This window comes from Astyanax mexicanus, chromosome 1 (assembly GCF_023375975.1).
Source record: "Astyanax mexicanus isolate ESR-SI-001 chromosome 1, AstMex3_surface, whole genome shotgun sequence".
In the NCBI taxonomy this organism is placed as follows: Eukaryota; Metazoa; Chordata; class Actinopteri; order Characiformes; family Acestrorhamphidae; genus Astyanax; species Astyanax mexicanus.
Genome location: NC_064408.1, coordinates 133,159,874 through 133,177,681, shown reverse-complemented (window position 1 = coordinate 133,177,681; position 17,808 = coordinate 133,159,874). Strand labels below are relative to the sequence as shown.

The window sequence follows — 17,808 nt, the reverse complement described above, 5'->3', positions numbered from 1 at the left end:
GGGTTCATAATGACAGTTTATGGGTCGGGCTGGATTCTTTGGGTCTGATCTTAACTCTAGCGTACACTGTGTGATTATTTTAATGGAGAGCGTTGTGGATAACTCACACTGCACGTTTGAATGGTTTGTTGTGTTTGAACAGCGACAGATGCAGCTGAAGCTCATTCTCACTCATTCTCTCTCTAATCGTACAGTTTTAGAAATAAAAAATCACATCGAGAAACTGAGTTCAGACAGAGATAAAACTCAGTTCAGTTCAATAAACCTAAGATGAGTTCATCAAATATTGTAGAAGATAAAGAAGAGGATGAGCTTTTGCTGATTCCATCATTTAAAAGTGAAATGTAATGTAATGTACGTGTGTGTGTGTTTGTGTGTGTAGTGTGTGTGTGAGTGTTGTGTGTGTGTGTGAGAGAAAACTTACATTTCTTTAATCCAGGTTTGATTCTTATTTCGCCTCCATGTTCCATTCTAAACACACACACACAGATCAGCAGGGTGTGAGAGTGAAATGCAGAGTTTCTCTCTCTGGGTTTATATTAGTGAACATGGTGAAGGAATATGAAGTTCTGGATTTTCCTGATACACAATAATTAACGTTAATCCTTAAGAAGAAACACCCACTCCTTTATAACACCATTAACACAATTAGAGGAAACCAGAGCCTCAGATTTAAATTTTAATATCTAATAACAGATTCAATATGCTGTCACACTTTAGCTTCTTCTTTTATTCCCAGCCTCTAGGGGGCGTGAGGGAGAATTATAGGGTCTCTGTTTAGAACAGGTAAAGAAGTAAAGGCTGAACCATAAAGATCCAGCTACAAAGGAAACATGGAGTCTTCAACTTTTAACCAACAAACATGTGGACTTTACTTTACTCTAAACTCTGATGAGCTCAATCCATTTTATTAACACCTGAAACGCTGTAATTTATGAATAACGAGGGTTCATCACGCTACGAAATCTGTAGTCCAGAACCCTAATCTTTATGTTCTGTTTATGGGCAAATTCTGATCCTGAACTTGGATTATTATTATTCCTGTGTTGATCTGAAGCTGGATAATATGAGTTGCTTTCACCTTATATAATATATAATTTCAGTTTATAATAGAAAATTCACAACAAAAGGCTAAATACACCACATCTGGATAGGCACTGTGCACTTTATTATTAAAAATATATTAACTCAACTGAGAAAATGTAGCTCATTCTAACACAGGGTAACTTTGGACTCTTTAAACAGTTGATCACTCTTCTTTTATCTTTAACTGACCCTCATCACTCTATCTAACATCTGCAGCACACCTGAATCTTCCCCCTGAGTACTTCTTCATACCTGAGTGTCTCCAGTGAGCAGTGTGGATCCTCCAGTCTGGCAGAAAGCAGCTTCTCTCCAGACTCTCCTGGGTGGTTGTAGGTCAGATCCAGCTCTTTCAGGTGGGAGGGGTTTGAATTAAGAGCTGAAGCCAGAGAAGAACAGCCTTTTTCTGTGATCATACACCCAGATAATCTAAAGAGAGAGAAAATTAGAGTAAGTTATTAACAGAGAGAGAAAGAGTGACAGAGGCAGACTGAGAGAGAGATTATACACTTCTGTATTAAACAGAACACACAACAAACTACTCTAGTCTCTAGGAACACTGGAAAATGAGTCATGAATCCTCTTAAACTTTGTAAATATTGTAATTAGTAATATAATACAGGAAATTGTCAAATCCTGCACCTAACAGCTGGGGTTATGCATAGGGCTCAGCCAGGATCTACTACTCACTCAACTAACAACAATAGCCAAAACCACCACAATCTGATACTGGCTTGACAAGGATCCAGAAGCACAGCCTAACACTATGTTCATGGTCCATCGCCTCAACTGCCAAGTAACAGACCTACCGAAAAATAACCAATGAACAAACAGAATCCCTCCTTAATCTAAGCTCACTTCCTTAATCTATGGCAACAACACACTAACCACAGCACCCTACCTAAGCACAATCACACACAATAAATGACATAAGTTGCGTGAGCAGAACACAGCAACCACTACCATCTGATACTGGCTCGACAAGAATCCAGAAGCATAGCAAACTATGTTCATGGTCCGTGCCTCAACTGCCAAGTACTCAGACGTCTGCAAAAACTCATTACAAATTACAAATTACTACAATAACAGCAAGACCACACCAATTCCCTTCATCCAAACTCTAACACAAACTTCAGTGCAAGCTCTTCTCAGGGGTCTTCAGGTAGGCACCTTCCTTCGTCAGTGTTTCGCTTAATTAGGCCCACAACACCTTCAGAAGGCTCAACAGTGAAGTCTGGCGTCCCAGACCCACCACCCTCCAAGCCTGCTATAGAAGCACAAACTCATTCCCTTCCCCACATAGCCTCAGCCCTTCTGAACCACAACCACTGACTAGATCTTCAGCTACATCTGACAACTCCTTCACTACTGTCCTCAGCACACAACCTCTAATTCCGAATTCAGACAGTAGTCTTGTGGCAGACTTCGCAACAAAGCCTCTAGTACCTACCTCCACCGGTCTAATATACGCTTGCTAGGGTTGTCACGATACCAAAATTTTGACTTCGATACCGATACCAACTGTAGTATCACGATTCTCGATACCAAAACGATACTTGGAAGAAAAAAAACAATAAAAATATCTGAACATAAAATGTTTATTTTTGACTGAACTGGATTGAACACTGAACAATCGGTGCAAAAGTTTTTATTCTAAAATGAAACATTTGAACAAAAAACAAGTTTCGTTATTATAACCTTAACTAAGATAAGAGATAAGATAATCCTTTATTAATCCCACAATGGGGAAATTTACCATGTTACAGCAGTGCAGAGTAAAGGACAGAGAAACAGGTCAGGAAAGGTAAATACAAATAATGATAAATCTATATATACAGAAAACCTATTGTAGGAAAATATATAAAGAGTTTAAAAAATTATATATAGTAAAAGAAAAAAATATATATACATCTAGTGCATAGAGATATGATTATGGTAGGATGGACCAGTATTATTGCACAAGAGTAACAGTGAATAAATATCAAATAAATAATAGATAAAAACAAAAGTGAGAAAAAAAATATTGCACATTAAATAAATTGCACAAATGATGATCACAGTACTCATAGTGAGATGGATATTGCACACGGTAAGCATCACAGCTACACTGAGTAGTATGTAGGTTTGTATGAAGTCCTGAGATAGTAAACTAGTGTTTACTGGGAGCGCGGTGTGTTGTAAATCTGATGGTGTGTGGAACGAAGGACCTGCGGAATCTCTCCTTCACACAGCGTGGGTGCAGCAGCCGGGTACTGAAGGAGCTGCTCAGTGCTGTCAGAGAGTGATGCATGGGATGGGACAGGTTCTTCAGCATGTTGCTAAGCTTAGTCCTCATCCTCCCGTTTCCCACCACCTCCACTGGGTCCAGAGGACACCCCAGGACAGAGCTGGACTTCCTGATGATTCTGTCCAGTCTCTTCCTGTCAACGGTGGAGATGCTGCTGCCCCAGCAGACCACTCCATAAAAGATGGCTGATGCCACCACGGCATCAAAGAAGGTCCTCAGTAGTGTCCCCCGCACGCCAAAGGACCGGAGTCTCCTCAGGAGATGCAGTCTGCTCTGACCTTTCCTGTAGAGAGCAGCCGTGTTGTCAGTCCAGTCCAGCTTGTTGTTAAGGTGGACACCTAGGTACTTGTAGGACCTCACTATCTCAATATCCGAGCCCTGGATGTTCACAGGCACCGGAGGAGAGTGTTTGGTCCTGCGGAAGTCCACCACCAGCTCTTTGGTTTTTCCTGCGTTGATCTGCAGGCAGTTCCTCTGGCACCATTTCACAAAGTCCTGCGTCAGTTCTCTGTACTCCTTGTCATCTCCATCACTGATGAGTCCGACGATAGCAGAGTCGTCTGAGAACTTTTGCAGGTGGCAGCTGGCAGAGCTGTACTTGAAGTCTGCAGTGTAGAGGGTGAACAAGAAAGGAGCAAGAACTGTTCCCTGTGGAGCCCCCGTGCTGCAGATGACCATGTCAGACTGACAGCCCTGCGTCCTCACATACTGCGGTCTGTTAGTAAGATAGTCCAGAATCCAGGTGGTGAGGTGATGGTCCAATCCTGTGACCTCCAGCTTGTCCTTCAGGTGCATGGGTTGGATGGTATTGAAAGCACTGGAGAAATCAAAGAACATGATTCTAACAGTACTCCCAGCATTCTCCAGGTGGGACAGAGATCTGTGTAGCAGGTGGATGATGGCATCTTCCACTCCAATGCCAGGTTGATAGGCAAACTGAAGTGGGTCCATTGATGAATTCACCAGGGGGTGAAGGTGGATGAGGAGCAGTCTCTCCAGGGTCTTCATCAGGTGAGATGTAAGTGCCACTGGCCTGTAGCTGTTGAGGTCTTTTGGATGCGGGGTCTTTGGAATTGGTACCACACAGGATGTTTTCCACAGCTGTGGAACCCTCCCTAGCCTCAAGCTCAGGTTAAAAATGTACTGGGTCACAGTGCACAACTCGTTGGCACAGGTCTTCAGAACTCTTGAGCTGATGCCATCTGGACCCGCAGCCTTTCTGACCTTGATCTTCTTGAGTGCACATCTCACCTGGGATGTTGTGAGTGTGAGGCTGGATTGTGGGGGCTGAGTGCTGGAGCTTGTGTCAGCAGAGGATCCGTCTGGTGGTGACTTTCGGTTGAGAGAGGGAGGGGTGGGTGTAGGGCAGCATGCTGGTAGTGCCAGATGGGGAGATTTCTGCAGTGATGTTTGTGCAGTGGGGGGAGTAGGTGCGTGATCAAACATGTTGAAAAACAGATTGAGTTCGTTTACCCATTTTTGATCCCCCACTGCCTGAGAGTCAGGTTTCCTGTTGCTTGAAATAGTTTTGAGGCTATTCCAGACTCTGCTGACATTATTGTGCTGCAGTTGGTCCTCCATCTTCCTCCTGTAACTGGCTTTACCATCCCGGATCTTTCGTCTTAACTCCCTCTGTGCAGATTTCATTCTGTCCTTGTCACCTGATTTAAAAGCCCTCTTTTTCTCCTTCAGGAGAGCTTTAATATCAGGGTTGATCCATGGTTTGTTGTTGGAGAAACACCGCACAGTTTTGGTGGGTACAGTGTTCTCCACACTCCACAAAGTTGACATAGTCCGTTATGCAGTGTGTAAGGCCCTCAATATCGTCCCCGTGAGGATCACACAGTTCCTCCCAGAGTGTCGTGCTGAAACAGTCCTTCAGAGCCTCTTCAGTCTCTGCAGTCCATTTCTTCACAGTGCGGGTGACAGCTGGTTCTCTGTGTACGAGAGGTTTGTACACAGGCAGGAGATGAACCAGGTTGTGGTCTGATCTTCCTAGAGGGGGGAGGGGTGATGAGTCATATGCCCCCTCTGTATTGGCATAGAACAGGTCCAGTGTTTTATTGTCTCTGGTGTGGCAGGTAACGTACTGGGTGAAGGTAGACAGGGTTGAGGATGGAGTGCAGTGGTTAAAGTCTCCTGAGATCACAAGGAGGGCCTGTGGGTGTTGGGTCTGAATCCTGCTCACAGCTGAGTGCAGGACGTCACAGGCAGTATCAGCGTTAGCAGACGGCGGCACGTACGCAGTTATCGCGATAGAGTGCGTGAATTCCCGTAGTCATGCTAACGGCTAACAGTTCAATGTCCTTGTAGCAGATTTGCTCTTTAATAGTGATGTGCCCAGGATTACACCATCTATCATTCACAAACACTGCCAGTCCTCCTCCTTTCCTCTTACCACTCTCCGCTGTCCTGTCCGCCCGTATGAGGTGAAATCCATCCAGAGAGACGAGCGTGTCCGGAGCTAGCGCTGTTAGCCACGTCTCTGTAAACAGCATAACGCTACACTCACGGAATTCCCTCTGGTGTCGGGTCAGCGCCGCCAACTCATCCATCTTATTGGGGAGAGCTCTCACATTCCCCATGATGATAGAAGGAAGAACGGGTTTGTAGCGTCTCCTTCTCGCGCGCCGCTGAGCACCCGCACGACACCCCCGCTGCCTCCTCTTTAGCTCACGGGGGATCTCGGGCTGCTCCCCTGGAGGTAGCCTTGTTATGCTAAAGGCTAACAGCTGATCCCGGCTATAAACAAAGAGACCGTCTGCTGGATCCGCGGTCGTGTGTGTAATGTGCTAGAAAAACAAAACAAAGAAAAGCACAAGCTTGACCAGTTTAGTGTCCATGGTGTGCGGACAGTTTAAAAAGTACTTAAACTTAGAGTTCTATAAAAAAAAGAGAGAAAAAACAAGAGAAAAAGCTCACAAAGAGCAGGAGCTGCTGTAACTGGCTGCCACTCGAGCGGCGCCGGAAGATTAAACACATTATCAAACAATATTAAACAGATATAAACATTTACCGTGTGCGCCTTGTGTTAGCTATGGTTGTTGTTCTCCCTCTGCTACTAAGACTGGTAGTTTCAAAGCATGCTGTCATTCTAGAGAAGCTAATGTTTAATTTTAGATCAAATTTATATCTCCTTCAGAAATAATCTTATTCAAGATGTTTATCATTTTACTAAATTTTAAACACTGACGTTTAGCAAACAAGTGAACATTTTACACAACTTTTCATTCCATCTTAAATATGGCAGCTTGACCAGCAGAATCAAAGGGTTTAATTTTATATGCAATCATATAATTCAATTCTCAGATATGGAATTCCATAAGACTGACCTGAGAATCTGTAGTTTACAGTGTGAACTTTTCAGTCCAGCAGAGAGCAGCTCCACTCCTGAATCCTGCAGGTCATTGTTACTGAGGTCAAGCTCTAGCAGTGCTGAATCCGAGATGAGTACTGATGCCAGTGTTTCACAGGCGTTTTTACTGAGACTGCAGTGATCCAACCTTCACATTTAATATTATAATTAGCTTTCAGAAACTCTAAAATGAAGTAATTGCTAAACCTATAGGGTAAAGGGCATTTACCTGTACCTAACACAATCAATTTTTATTAGTTTAAAGAATATCAGTATAATTACAGGCTCAGTGTATGTATAAGGAACAAAAGGCAGCTTAAACATGTTATATAGCCTCTAGTATAGCATTAATATTTAGTAAGACCTGTTAACAATATCACATTTCTATTACACTTTGTATATCAACCTTTGTGCAGTTTAGTGATTTAAGATTGTTTTGTTTAGTTATGTCTGGAATCTTTTAAATGTATAATTATAATCATCAGATATATCATTATTATTATTATTATTATTATTATTATTATTATTATAGAATAGTTATTTACTACTATATAAAAAGTATCCCTAAGGAAAATAGTACTTACAGAGCTCGCCGTGTGTTTTTCACCACAGGCAGTAATCTCCTCAGTCCTTCTTCTGATGCTCTGTATTTTTTCAGTTCAAACTTCTCCTGAGTCTCCTCTGACATCATCAGCACAAATATCAGAGCTGACCACTGTGTGGATGAGAGTTCCTGTGTTGAGAGTGTTCCTGAGTTCAGGAACTTCTGGATTTCTCCTGTGAGTGAGGTGTCTTTCATTTCACTTAGACAGTGGAAGAGATTGATGGTCTTTTCAGAAGATTTCTTCTTTTTGAGTTTTCTCTTAATGTAGCCTATAGCCCCCTTCAGATCCTCTTTATTTATCTCTATTTCTGGCTGTAGACTCTTGAGGAGCCTCTGATTGGACTCCAGAGTGAGGCCAAAGAGGAAGCGGAGGAAAAGGTCCAGGTGTCCATTTTTACTCTTCATGGCTTTCTCCACAGCTGTCTTCAGAAGATTATCCAGTGTGTGTTTGTACCTCCATTTTATTTTCTCCCACCAGGTCTGGAAGAGTGGATTACTTTCATCACTGGATGTGATGAAAACAAACACAGCAGCGAGGAACTCCTGGAAACTCAAATGTACAAAGCTGTAGAACTTCTCATCCTTTTTAAAGATCTGGGTACAGACTCCAGAGTGCACTACGGCTTCTTCTACCTCAATATCACACTCTTTCAGATCTTCCTCATAGAATATGAGCTGTTCTTTTTGTAGCTGAAGAAAGGCTAATTTTGCCAGTTTCAGTACACTCTCAGCTTCAATTTTTTCTCTCTTAGATGATGGAACTGCACCATCCACGTTCTGTTCTATGTTGTATTTCTCACTCTTCTGTCTTGTGTGAAAGATCAGGAAACGAATGTACATTTCTGTAAGAGTTGTGGGAGCATTTTCCATCTCTTTGTCTTTCTTAATCATTTCCTGAAGAACAGAGACTGAGATCCGGCAGAAGACTGGAATGTGACACAAGATATGAAGACTTCTTGCGGCTTTGATATGTGAAATGATTCTGCTGGCTTCATCCTGGTTTTGGATTCTCTTTCTGAAGTACTCCTCCTTCTGTGAGTCATTGAATCCACGGATTTCTGTAATGATCAGGAAGTATTTACGTGGGATCTGATTGGCTGCTGCAGGTCGAGAAGTTATCCAAATAACAGCAGTGGGAAGCAGCTCTCCTTTAATGATGCCTGTTAGCAGTTTATTCAGAGAGATCTTCGCTTGTGCATTTAATACTTTCTCTTGATTGAAGTTTAGAGGAATTTTGCTTTCATCCAGTCCATCTAGAATCAAAGCTACAGTGTACTTACCTTTTAAAATCTCCATTACATCTTCTATGTAGAGTTCAGGGTGAAAATAGTGTAAAAGATCTGAAAGCCTGAGGGAATTCTCTTTAATCAAATTCAGCTCCCGAAAGGGAAGAAACAGAATGAAATCTAAATCCTGGTTGTGCCTTTCCTCAGCCCAGTCCAGAATAAACTTGTGTACAGAGGCTGTTTTACCTACGCCAGCAATTCCCAGTGTAAGAACTTTTGTACCAGACTTATTTTCTCCAGACTGCACTTTAAAAATTTCACTGAAGTTGACTGATGTTTCTCCTGGTTTGGGATAAAATCCTTCCATCTGTCTCACTTCATGCTGAGCGTTTACTCCTCCTGTGCAGCCTTTAATCACATAGAGTTCAGTAAAAATGTCTTTCAGAGGAGCATAATCCCCTTCCTGTGACGTCCCTTCATAAAGGTTTGCAAATTTCTTCTTAAACTCCTCTTTTAGTTTTAATTGCATTTTATCTGATGCAAGGAAAAAAAATTAAATATAGTGACTCATTGTCATTAATCAAAATATTTCACTTTCTGTGTAACATCATTGCATTACATTTTATAATGTAAATACATATTTAGTAGCTTTTAATATTATTAAAGACAAGATAAGACTAAGGTTCACTACAATAGAATATAAAATATAAAATCATAGCACAAATGTGGCTAATTTTCTGCATATAACAGTATAACACACAAACTGCATTACACGCCAAATGCAAAGAAAAAGTGCATATCACTACAGAGTTACAGTATATTAGAAAGGCCATGGTGTTTATTGGTAATGTTTCATGGTCATTGGTAATGTTCATGTATTAACACAGAATAGCAGTGATTATTTAATGAGTTTACCTGCAGTCAGTGTAGTAGAAGAGGCTGCTGAACTCTCACTCATTACCTGTCCTCCACCTGCTCCACCTGAGGGAGAGCACAGCAGTACAGAATAAGAAACAACATCAGATAATTCAATCACAAAAACACTGAACTGAGCACTAGTCTTTATTATTACTCAACTAAATACAAAAAACTAAATGAAACAGTCTAAATACACAGGTTCTGTTCTGTAAAATGTTAATTTCATTTTTTGTCAATGTACATTATTCTTTAATAATTTATATATAATTGTATCCCTAGTTGAAAGGCCAATTACCCCATCCACTCATTGGGACTCCCCCTATCACTAGGAGGGTAAAGGCCAGAGCACGCCTCCTCCAATACATGTGATAATGCAGCATCACAGTTAGCTAACAGAAGCCACAATGAGAGTGATGAGAGCTGCTGATGGAGAAGCAGCATAACCTACTGTACTCTCTCTCTCTCAGACTCCGGCTGCTGAAGGAAGAGCAGCATGATCTACTGTACTCTCTCTCTCTCTCTCTCTCAGACTCCGGCTGCTGATGAAGAAACAGCAGCATAATCTACTGTACACTCCCTCTCTCTCTCTCTCTCTCTCTCTCAGACTCCGGCTGCTGAAGGAAAAGCAGCATGATCTACTGTACTCTCTCTCTCTCAGACTCCGGCTGCTGATGAAGAAACAGCAGCATGATCTACTGTACTCTCTCTCTCTCAGACTCCGGCTGCTGATGGAGAAACAGCATGATCTACTGTACTCTCTCTCTCTCTCTCTCTCTCTCTCTCAGACTCCGGCTGCTGATGAAGAAACAGCATAATTTACTGTACTCTCAGACTCCGGCTCTCTCTCTCTGCAGTAGTGCCTGTGTTTAAGGGTTCATATGCTTGCATCTTTATAATAATCAAATAAATATAATCTAACAAATATATTCATTATTTATTCTGTTTTTATTTGTATCAGAACAATCTTAATAAAACTGACCACAGTGTAGTAAAATTATACAGAAACAAAAAAAAATCTATTTGTGTACTTTTTACAATCACTGTCTGAGAAAGGCAGTAAACAAGTTTTTTCCTCTTATTCCTCTTTTACTTTACCTTTTATAGTTTTCAGATGTTTCAGATATTTTTACCTTCATGCTGAGATTCAGCTCCAGTGTGAATATGAACTGGTCCATTAAACACATTTCCATGTAGAACAGGTGCAATGACATTCCCTCCAGTCTGAGCTGTGGTGTTCTGGACCAGTTCACTGGGAGCTGTGGGGTTCTGGGTTGTGGTGTTCTGGACCAGTTCACTGGAAGCTGTGGGGTTCTGGGTTGTGGTGTTCTGGACCAGTTCACTGGAAGCTGTGGGGTTCTGGGTTGTGGTGGTCTGGACAGGACTGATTTGATCTGTGTTCAGATGAGAGCAAAAGTCTGAGTTTCAAGTGTATCAAAATTCTCAGAGTCAAAACTCAGAATCAACCAAAGGTGGATAGAGTAGCCAAAGGCAGAACTTTTGTAAAAGTAATTTGTACAAAAATTATTTTGTTAAATAACTGAATAATTGTCAGTCCTGACTTTGTCAGTCTGCCTATTCAGGACAACTGTCCCCCCCAAAGACTACATTTCCCAGCAATCTCAGCCCATGAACTACAATGACTCGGCTGAACACGTGACTCTGCAGCGTTCAGCCTTTCTCACATTCTGATTACACATTTCCCACACCTGTTTGCACCTGTATAAATAGCCCTCTGTTCCCTTTGTTCCTCGCCGAGTATTAACTAGTTTTCTAGCACTGTTATGACGCGTTTTCCTGACTTTCTTGAATTCTTGTTAGAATAGAGAGAGAGTAGATTTAGTAGAATAGAGAGTAGATTTAGTCCAGGGTGTAGGGAGTGATGTGGGACGGATCTGTAAACTCTGATGTGGGAAGAGCACTTATAACTATGCTTTATAACAAGAGGATGAGGTAAACGTGAGGAAAACTAGGTGTCTTTTCTCTAAACATTGCATTCGGGTTCGGGGCTCATTAAAAATCGTTCAGCCCAGGACAGATGTTGCTCCTGGTGAACGGACTTGTACAAGGTCCTGAAGGAAGCTTTCAGAGATGTGTTTGAATTAAGCAACAGAAAATGTGCATTGAATTAAAAATGACTCATTACTTATAGTTGTAATGTGTAACGTGAGGAACAAAAGTGAATATAATGGAGTAAAAGATTTCTGACATCACAAATGTACTCAAGTAAAAGTGTTAAAAACATAATGTAATTAAGTAAACGTAGCATGTTACTACCCACCTACCAATCAATTATTCTCTGTCAGCAAAAAAATGTTTTGGACAAAATGTGTGAGAGTGGACCTGGAAGAAGCGCTAGAGAAAACTTAAATCATGTTACCTTATGATTTCCAATATTTGTTCATTAGTATTTCTTTATTTTATCTGAATACAAGAAACTATATAAGACATTAGTTAAAAAAATGATTGATCTTGTCCAAGAAAGTGTCACGATTGACCCTGGCGGTTCGCCTCCCAGACACAGGAGGTCGCTCTCTCCTCAGTATTAACTTGCACACCTGTTTTGCTTCTGATCTAATTCTCTCTCTATTTAAGGACACCGCACCTGAGCAGAGGTGCGACGTCTTGTTTTTTTTCTCTACAGCATTTCGAAGCATTTCTTGTTATATCGTGTGAATTCTGGTTATACTGATCTTGTTCCGTTTTTTGACTTCGATTTTTGGATTTCCCTTGCCTGATTTGTTTGCCTGGTTATTTTTATTAATAAACCTGCGTTTGGATCCCACGGTCTGGTCTTGTGTGACATAAGACGTCGCCGAGCATGGATCCAGCAGGAATGGAACAGCGGATGGCCAACCAGGAGCAGAAGTTGGAGGAACTAGTTCAGCTGGTCCAAGGTGTGTTACAGCGCATTGCTTCCCCCACAACAGAACAACAACCGGTGGCTGAGGCAGGACAAGCTGTTGCTAATGAGGCGCTGGCTAACCCCCCCTCCTCCTCCGCTTTTATAGCTGTTCCTGAACGCTACGACGGCTCTCCGGACACTTGTAAGAGCTTTCTAATGCAATGCACTCTGTACATTAACCACAACGCACACCAATTTCCCTCTGAGACGGACAAGATTCATTTTGTCATGTCACTACTTACCGGTAAGGCCAAGGAGTGGGCTACTGCCCTGTGGTCTTCTAATAGTTCAGTGTTATGCTCAGAATCCGAGTTTTTGTCGCAGTTCAAAGCAGTGTTTGATCACCCGGCCGCCGGAAAAGAGGTGGGCTTAAGACTGTGCGAGCTCAGACAAGGCACCCGTTCTGCGGCTAGTTACGCCCTAGATTTTCGCACGCTCGCAGCCGGCAGTGGGTGGAGCGAACCCGCGCTGCTCACTGTGTTTCAGCGAGGGTTAAGGGAGGACCTTCAGGCTGAACTCGTTTTTCGCGGGCAGGAACTGACTCTGGATCAGTTCATTCAGACAGCCATTTCCATGGACAATTTGCTGCAAGGCAAACGCAGACTAACACGTGAGCCGAGACCACTCACCAGCGCCAGCCTCTCCACCCCCGCCCCCCAGTGTGAAGCAGAGCCCATGCAGCTGGGAAGAGCACGCCTCACTCCAGAGGAGAAGCTCCGCCGACGCAGGCAAGGTCTATGTTTATACTGCGGCCGTGCCGGCCATATCTGCGCTTCCTGCCCCGTCCGTCCCAGTGCTACTGGGGCGGCAGAGGTGAGTCTGACTCAAATCTCTGTTACTCCTAAACATATGATGTTGAAAGTTCAGATTGCTGTGGGTTCAGACAAGTTTTTTGTTTCAGCCCTTGTAGACTCGGGAGCAGCAGGGAACTTCATGGATGTGAATCTGGCCAAGCAACTGCAAGTACCACTTCAAGCCATGGTCACTCAGCTCAGGATCAAAGCCTTGGATGGACGACCACTGGGGTAAGGAACTGTTTCCAAAAGTACAGATGAACCGGTAATGCAAATTGGCCTCTTTCATGAAGAAAGATTGACTTTTTTAATTATTGACTCTCCCGAACATCCCATAATCTTGGGGTACCCCTGGTTAGCCCTACATGACCCCTTGATCTCTTGGAAAATCGGAGAAATTACTAAATGGAGTGACTTTTGTCTTGGGCACTGTATGTCTATTAATTGTTTTGCCACTTCTGTAGAGAGTCCAGAGTTACTTAATCCCATTAACAGCCCTGCTTATTATTATGATCTAAGGGAGGTATTTAGTAAAGAACGCGCCACTAAACTTCCCCCACACAGACCATGGGATTGTGCCATAGATCTCCTTCCCAACACTATGCCACCACGCAGCAGGGTGTATCCCTTATCAGAACCAGAAACCCAGGCCCTAGAAACTTACATAGATGAGGCTCTTGCTATGGGCCACATTAGACCCTCCACTTCACCTTGCGCTGCAGGGTTTTTTTTTGTTGAAAAAAAAAGACGGAGGCCTTCGCCCATGCATTGATTATAGAGGTCTTAATGCTATCTCAGTGAAATACCCATACCCCTTGCCCTTGGTCCCCTCAGCACTAGAAAAGTTGAGAAATGCAAAGATTTTCACGAAACTTGATCTCAGAAGCGCGTACAATTTAATTCGCATTAGGGCAGGAGATGAATGGAAGACCGCCTTTGTCACCACTAGGGGGCATTATGAGTACCTTGTGATGCCATATGGCCTGGCTATGGCCCCCTCAGTTTTCCAAGCTTTTGTAAATGAGGTGCTCAGGGACATGATTGACAGATGGGTCATAGTATTTATAGACGACATCTTAATTTACTCCTCCACTCTCGAGGAACATATTAACCATGTTAGAGCAGTGTTAAAGCGTCTCCTTAGTAACCAGTTGTTTGTCAAAGCTGAGAAATGCCTGTTTCATGTGCATGAACTATCATTTTTGGGGTACAACATTCAGCCTGGAGGAGTAAGTATGAACTCTGACAAGGTGAGTGCAGTTGTAAACTGGCCCAGACCCAAGACAGTCAAGGAGTTACAGCGTTTTTTGGGGTTTGCCAACTTTTATAGGCGATTCATTAGAGGGTTTAGCTCCACTGCTGCCCCACTCACCACCATGCTCAAGGGTAAAAGCAAAACCCGCAATTGGTCTACAGCTGCAGAACAGGCTTTTTTAGCTCTAAAAACCAAGTTTACCACTGCTCCCATACTTAGACACCCTAATCCAGAGTTACCTTTTGAGGTGGAAGTTGATGCATCAGATACAGGAGTAGGGGCTGTACTATCACAATGCTCAGGCATCCCACTCAAATTGCATCCTTGCGCATACTTTTCTCGTAAGCTTAGCGATGCTGAAAGGAACTATGACATTGGAAACAGAGAGCTTCTAGCCATGAAATACGCCTTAGAAGAATGGCGTCACTGGCTAGAGGGAGCTAGCCACCCATTTGTAGTATACACTGATCATCGTAATTTAGAGTATATTAGAACAGCCAAACGATTGAACTCTAGACAGGCTCGTTGGTCGTTATTTTTCAACCGTTTCGACTTTTCAGTGACCTATCGTCCAGGCTCTAAGAATGTTAAGGCAGATGCTCTCTCCCGTATGTTCTCAGATTCCGACCAGGCTAACAGTAGCAAACATGAGACCATCCTGTCCCCCTCTTGTGTTGTAGCTCCGGTAGTTTGGGATATTGATACCGAGATCCAACTAGAATTGGCAAATGAACCCACCCCAGATAATTGTCCAGTCGGGAAATCGTTCGTCCCTACTTCCCTGCGTAACCGTGTTCTCAATTTGGTACATTCCACTCCCAGTTCTGGTCATCCAGGTATAGTTCGCACTGCTGAGGTACTACACCGCAAGTACTGGTGGCCCTCTTCTATGGAGGATGTTGCACATTATGTACAAAATTGTGAAACCTGTGCTCAGTGTAAAACGCCCCGTTCACCTCCTGCAGGTTTATTAGTGCCTTTAGAAATCCCACGTCGCCCATGGTCACACTTAGGCATAGACTTTATCACTGACTTGCCTCCCTCTAGGGGTTACAACACCATTCTTGTCATGATAGACCGATTCTCCAAATCTTGCCGGCTAATCCCACTCAAAAAACTCCCCACTGCTTGGGAGACAGCAGAAGCTTTGTTGGAGAATGTGTTTAGATTTTTCGGATTACCAGAGGACATTGTATCTGACAGGGGCCCGCAGTTTACCTCCCGAGTATGGCATGATTTTTGTAAAACACTTAACATTCATGTAAGCCTTACTTCAGGATATCACCCTAATTCAAATGGCCAAGTAGAAAGACTTAACCAGGAGATTGGACGTTTTTTACGCTCCTATTGTTCTCGCAATCAAAACGATTGGAGTTCCTTCATCCTTTGGGCGGAATATGCTTAAAATTCTTTGATCAGCTCCTCCACCGGACTAACACCTTTTCAGTGTGTTTTGGGATACCAACCCCCATTTCTCCCTTTTGACACAGAATCTAGTCATATTCCTACAGTTACTGAGTGGAAGGAGAGGAGTGAACAAACCTGGGAGGAGGCTCATGTGCGGCTCCAGCGTGCTGTTCGCCGGATGAAGACTCAGGCTGATCGAAGAAGAAGGGCAGCTCCAAATTTCCAAATTGGACAAAGGGTCTGGTTGTCTACAAGGGATTTGAAACTGAAACTTCCCTCAAAGAAGTTAAGTCCTCGCTTTATAGGCCCCTTTAGAATTGTCAAACAGGTTACACCCGTGTCTTATCAGTTAGCCCTGCCAGAAAATTATCGTATTGCTCCCACTTTCCATGTCTCTCTGCTCAAACCTGTTTCTTCTTCTTTCCAGAACCCAGGGTCAGTGACTGAGCCTCCGCCCCCGCTGGACATTGATGGTGCTCCCGCCTTTAGTGTAAACTCTCTTTTGGACTCCAAGCTCCGTAGGGGTCGACTCTTCTATCTAGTGGACTGGGAGGGTTACGGTCCGGAAGAACGGTCTTGGGTTCCAACCTGTGACATCCTTGACCCTTCTTTGATATCTGATTTTCATAGGGATCATCCCAATCGGCCAGCTCCCAGACCCAGAGGTCGCCCCCGGCGTAGAGTTAGAGAGTCGGCGGGAGCCGACCGTCAGGATGGGGGTGATGTCACGATTGACCCTGGCGGTTCGCCTCCCAGACACAGGAGGTCGCTCTCTCCTCAGTATTAACTTGCACACCTGTTTTGCTTCTGATCTAATTCTCTCTCTATTTAAGGACACCGCACCTGAGCAGAGGTGCGACGTCTTGTTTGTTTTCTCTACAGCATTTCGAAGCATTTCTTGTTATATCGTGTGAATTCTGGTTATACTGATCTTGTTCCGTTTTTTGACTTCGATTTTTGGATTTCCCTTGCCTGATTTGTTTGCCTGGTTATTTTTATTAATAAACCTGCGTTTGGATCCCACTGTCTGGTCTTGTGTGACAGAAAGAAAGAGAAAGGAAAGAAAATGGGGGAGGAGCATCTGCTACATCACCTTTTTGATCTGGATCGTCCTCCAACACTTGTGGATCACCTTCCATCCTGTAGGACTGCTCCTGTAGAAGGAGAGTAGATTCAGGTTTAGTGGAGGATTTCTGGTAAAGATGTAGAAGTTCCTGGATTTCTGAAGGAGGACAGAACCCATGTTTTAATGTTATTAGTAACATCTACAAAACACCAACCGCTCCTACTTTAAGAAGCTTTACTGGATCAGTGATGGTCAGGAGTGAAGTGGGAGTTTGAGGAGAATTAGGTCAAACAAACAACATAAAGAAACAAAAAGAAATCAGACAACACAGTAATTTTCATTACATTTTAATAAAATAATTCTCCAGTTTAGGATAATATTAACTGTACATATTGAAACTGTAGCAGAGGAGTGTTAAAAGTAAAGATCAGAAAGTTCATATTAAAAGACATTGTTCATGTATCCTGTAGAATCCAGAGAGAAAGAGTAAAAATAAAGAGTGTAATTAAATGAAATGATCTTACCTGCTGTGAGCAGAGCTGTATCAGTCCATGAGCTTTTAGTCCTCAGCTTCTAAACTCCTGTACTTTTACATCTGGAACAGAGGATAGAATTTAGCTTTTAGATCATTCTGACCATAAACTTTCCATATAAAACTTCTTCTGATCTGTAGAGGAAGCTTTTAAAGCCAGACTTCAGTGCAGCTCCGTTATAAAACTGATGATAAAAGAGAGCAAGCAGATCTGCGTAACAGGAAACAGTTTCACAACTCAAACTCAGACACAGCTACATACAGGAAGCCCACCGATGCAGTATGAATTCAGTTCTGTATCTGTTAGAGACTCTCAAGGTATTAGATCAGAGTAGAAATAGAAGAGAACAGTAGAGTTACAGAAGCAGATCTACAGAAA

General features: G+C 42.9%; 2 protein-coding genes across 2 annotated transcripts in view; both read right to left on the bottom strand.

The window, feature by feature from the left end:
• LOC111190621 (NACHT, LRR and PYD domains-containing protein 12-like) overlaps window positions 1-17,808 on the bottom strand; it is a 407,924-nt gene that overhangs the window by 368,913 nt on the left and 21,203 nt on the right. The window lies entirely within an intron of this gene.
• LOC125802335 (NLR family CARD domain-containing protein 3-like) lies at window positions 5,076-17,502 on the bottom strand. The gene is made up of 8 exons (XM_049480063.1): window positions 17,422-17,502; window positions 16,925-16,985; window positions 10,604-10,864; window positions 9,471-9,536; window positions 7,310-9,089; window positions 6,703-6,873; window positions 5,769-6,112; window positions 5,076-5,560 (listed from the first exon to the last, which is right to left on the bottom strand). Exons 2-8 carry the CDS (start codon window positions 16,968-16,970, stop codon window positions 5,076-5,078), a joined length of 3,153 nt encoding a protein of 1,050 aa, XP_049336020.1. The 5' UTR covers window positions 16,971-16,985; window positions 17,422-17,502.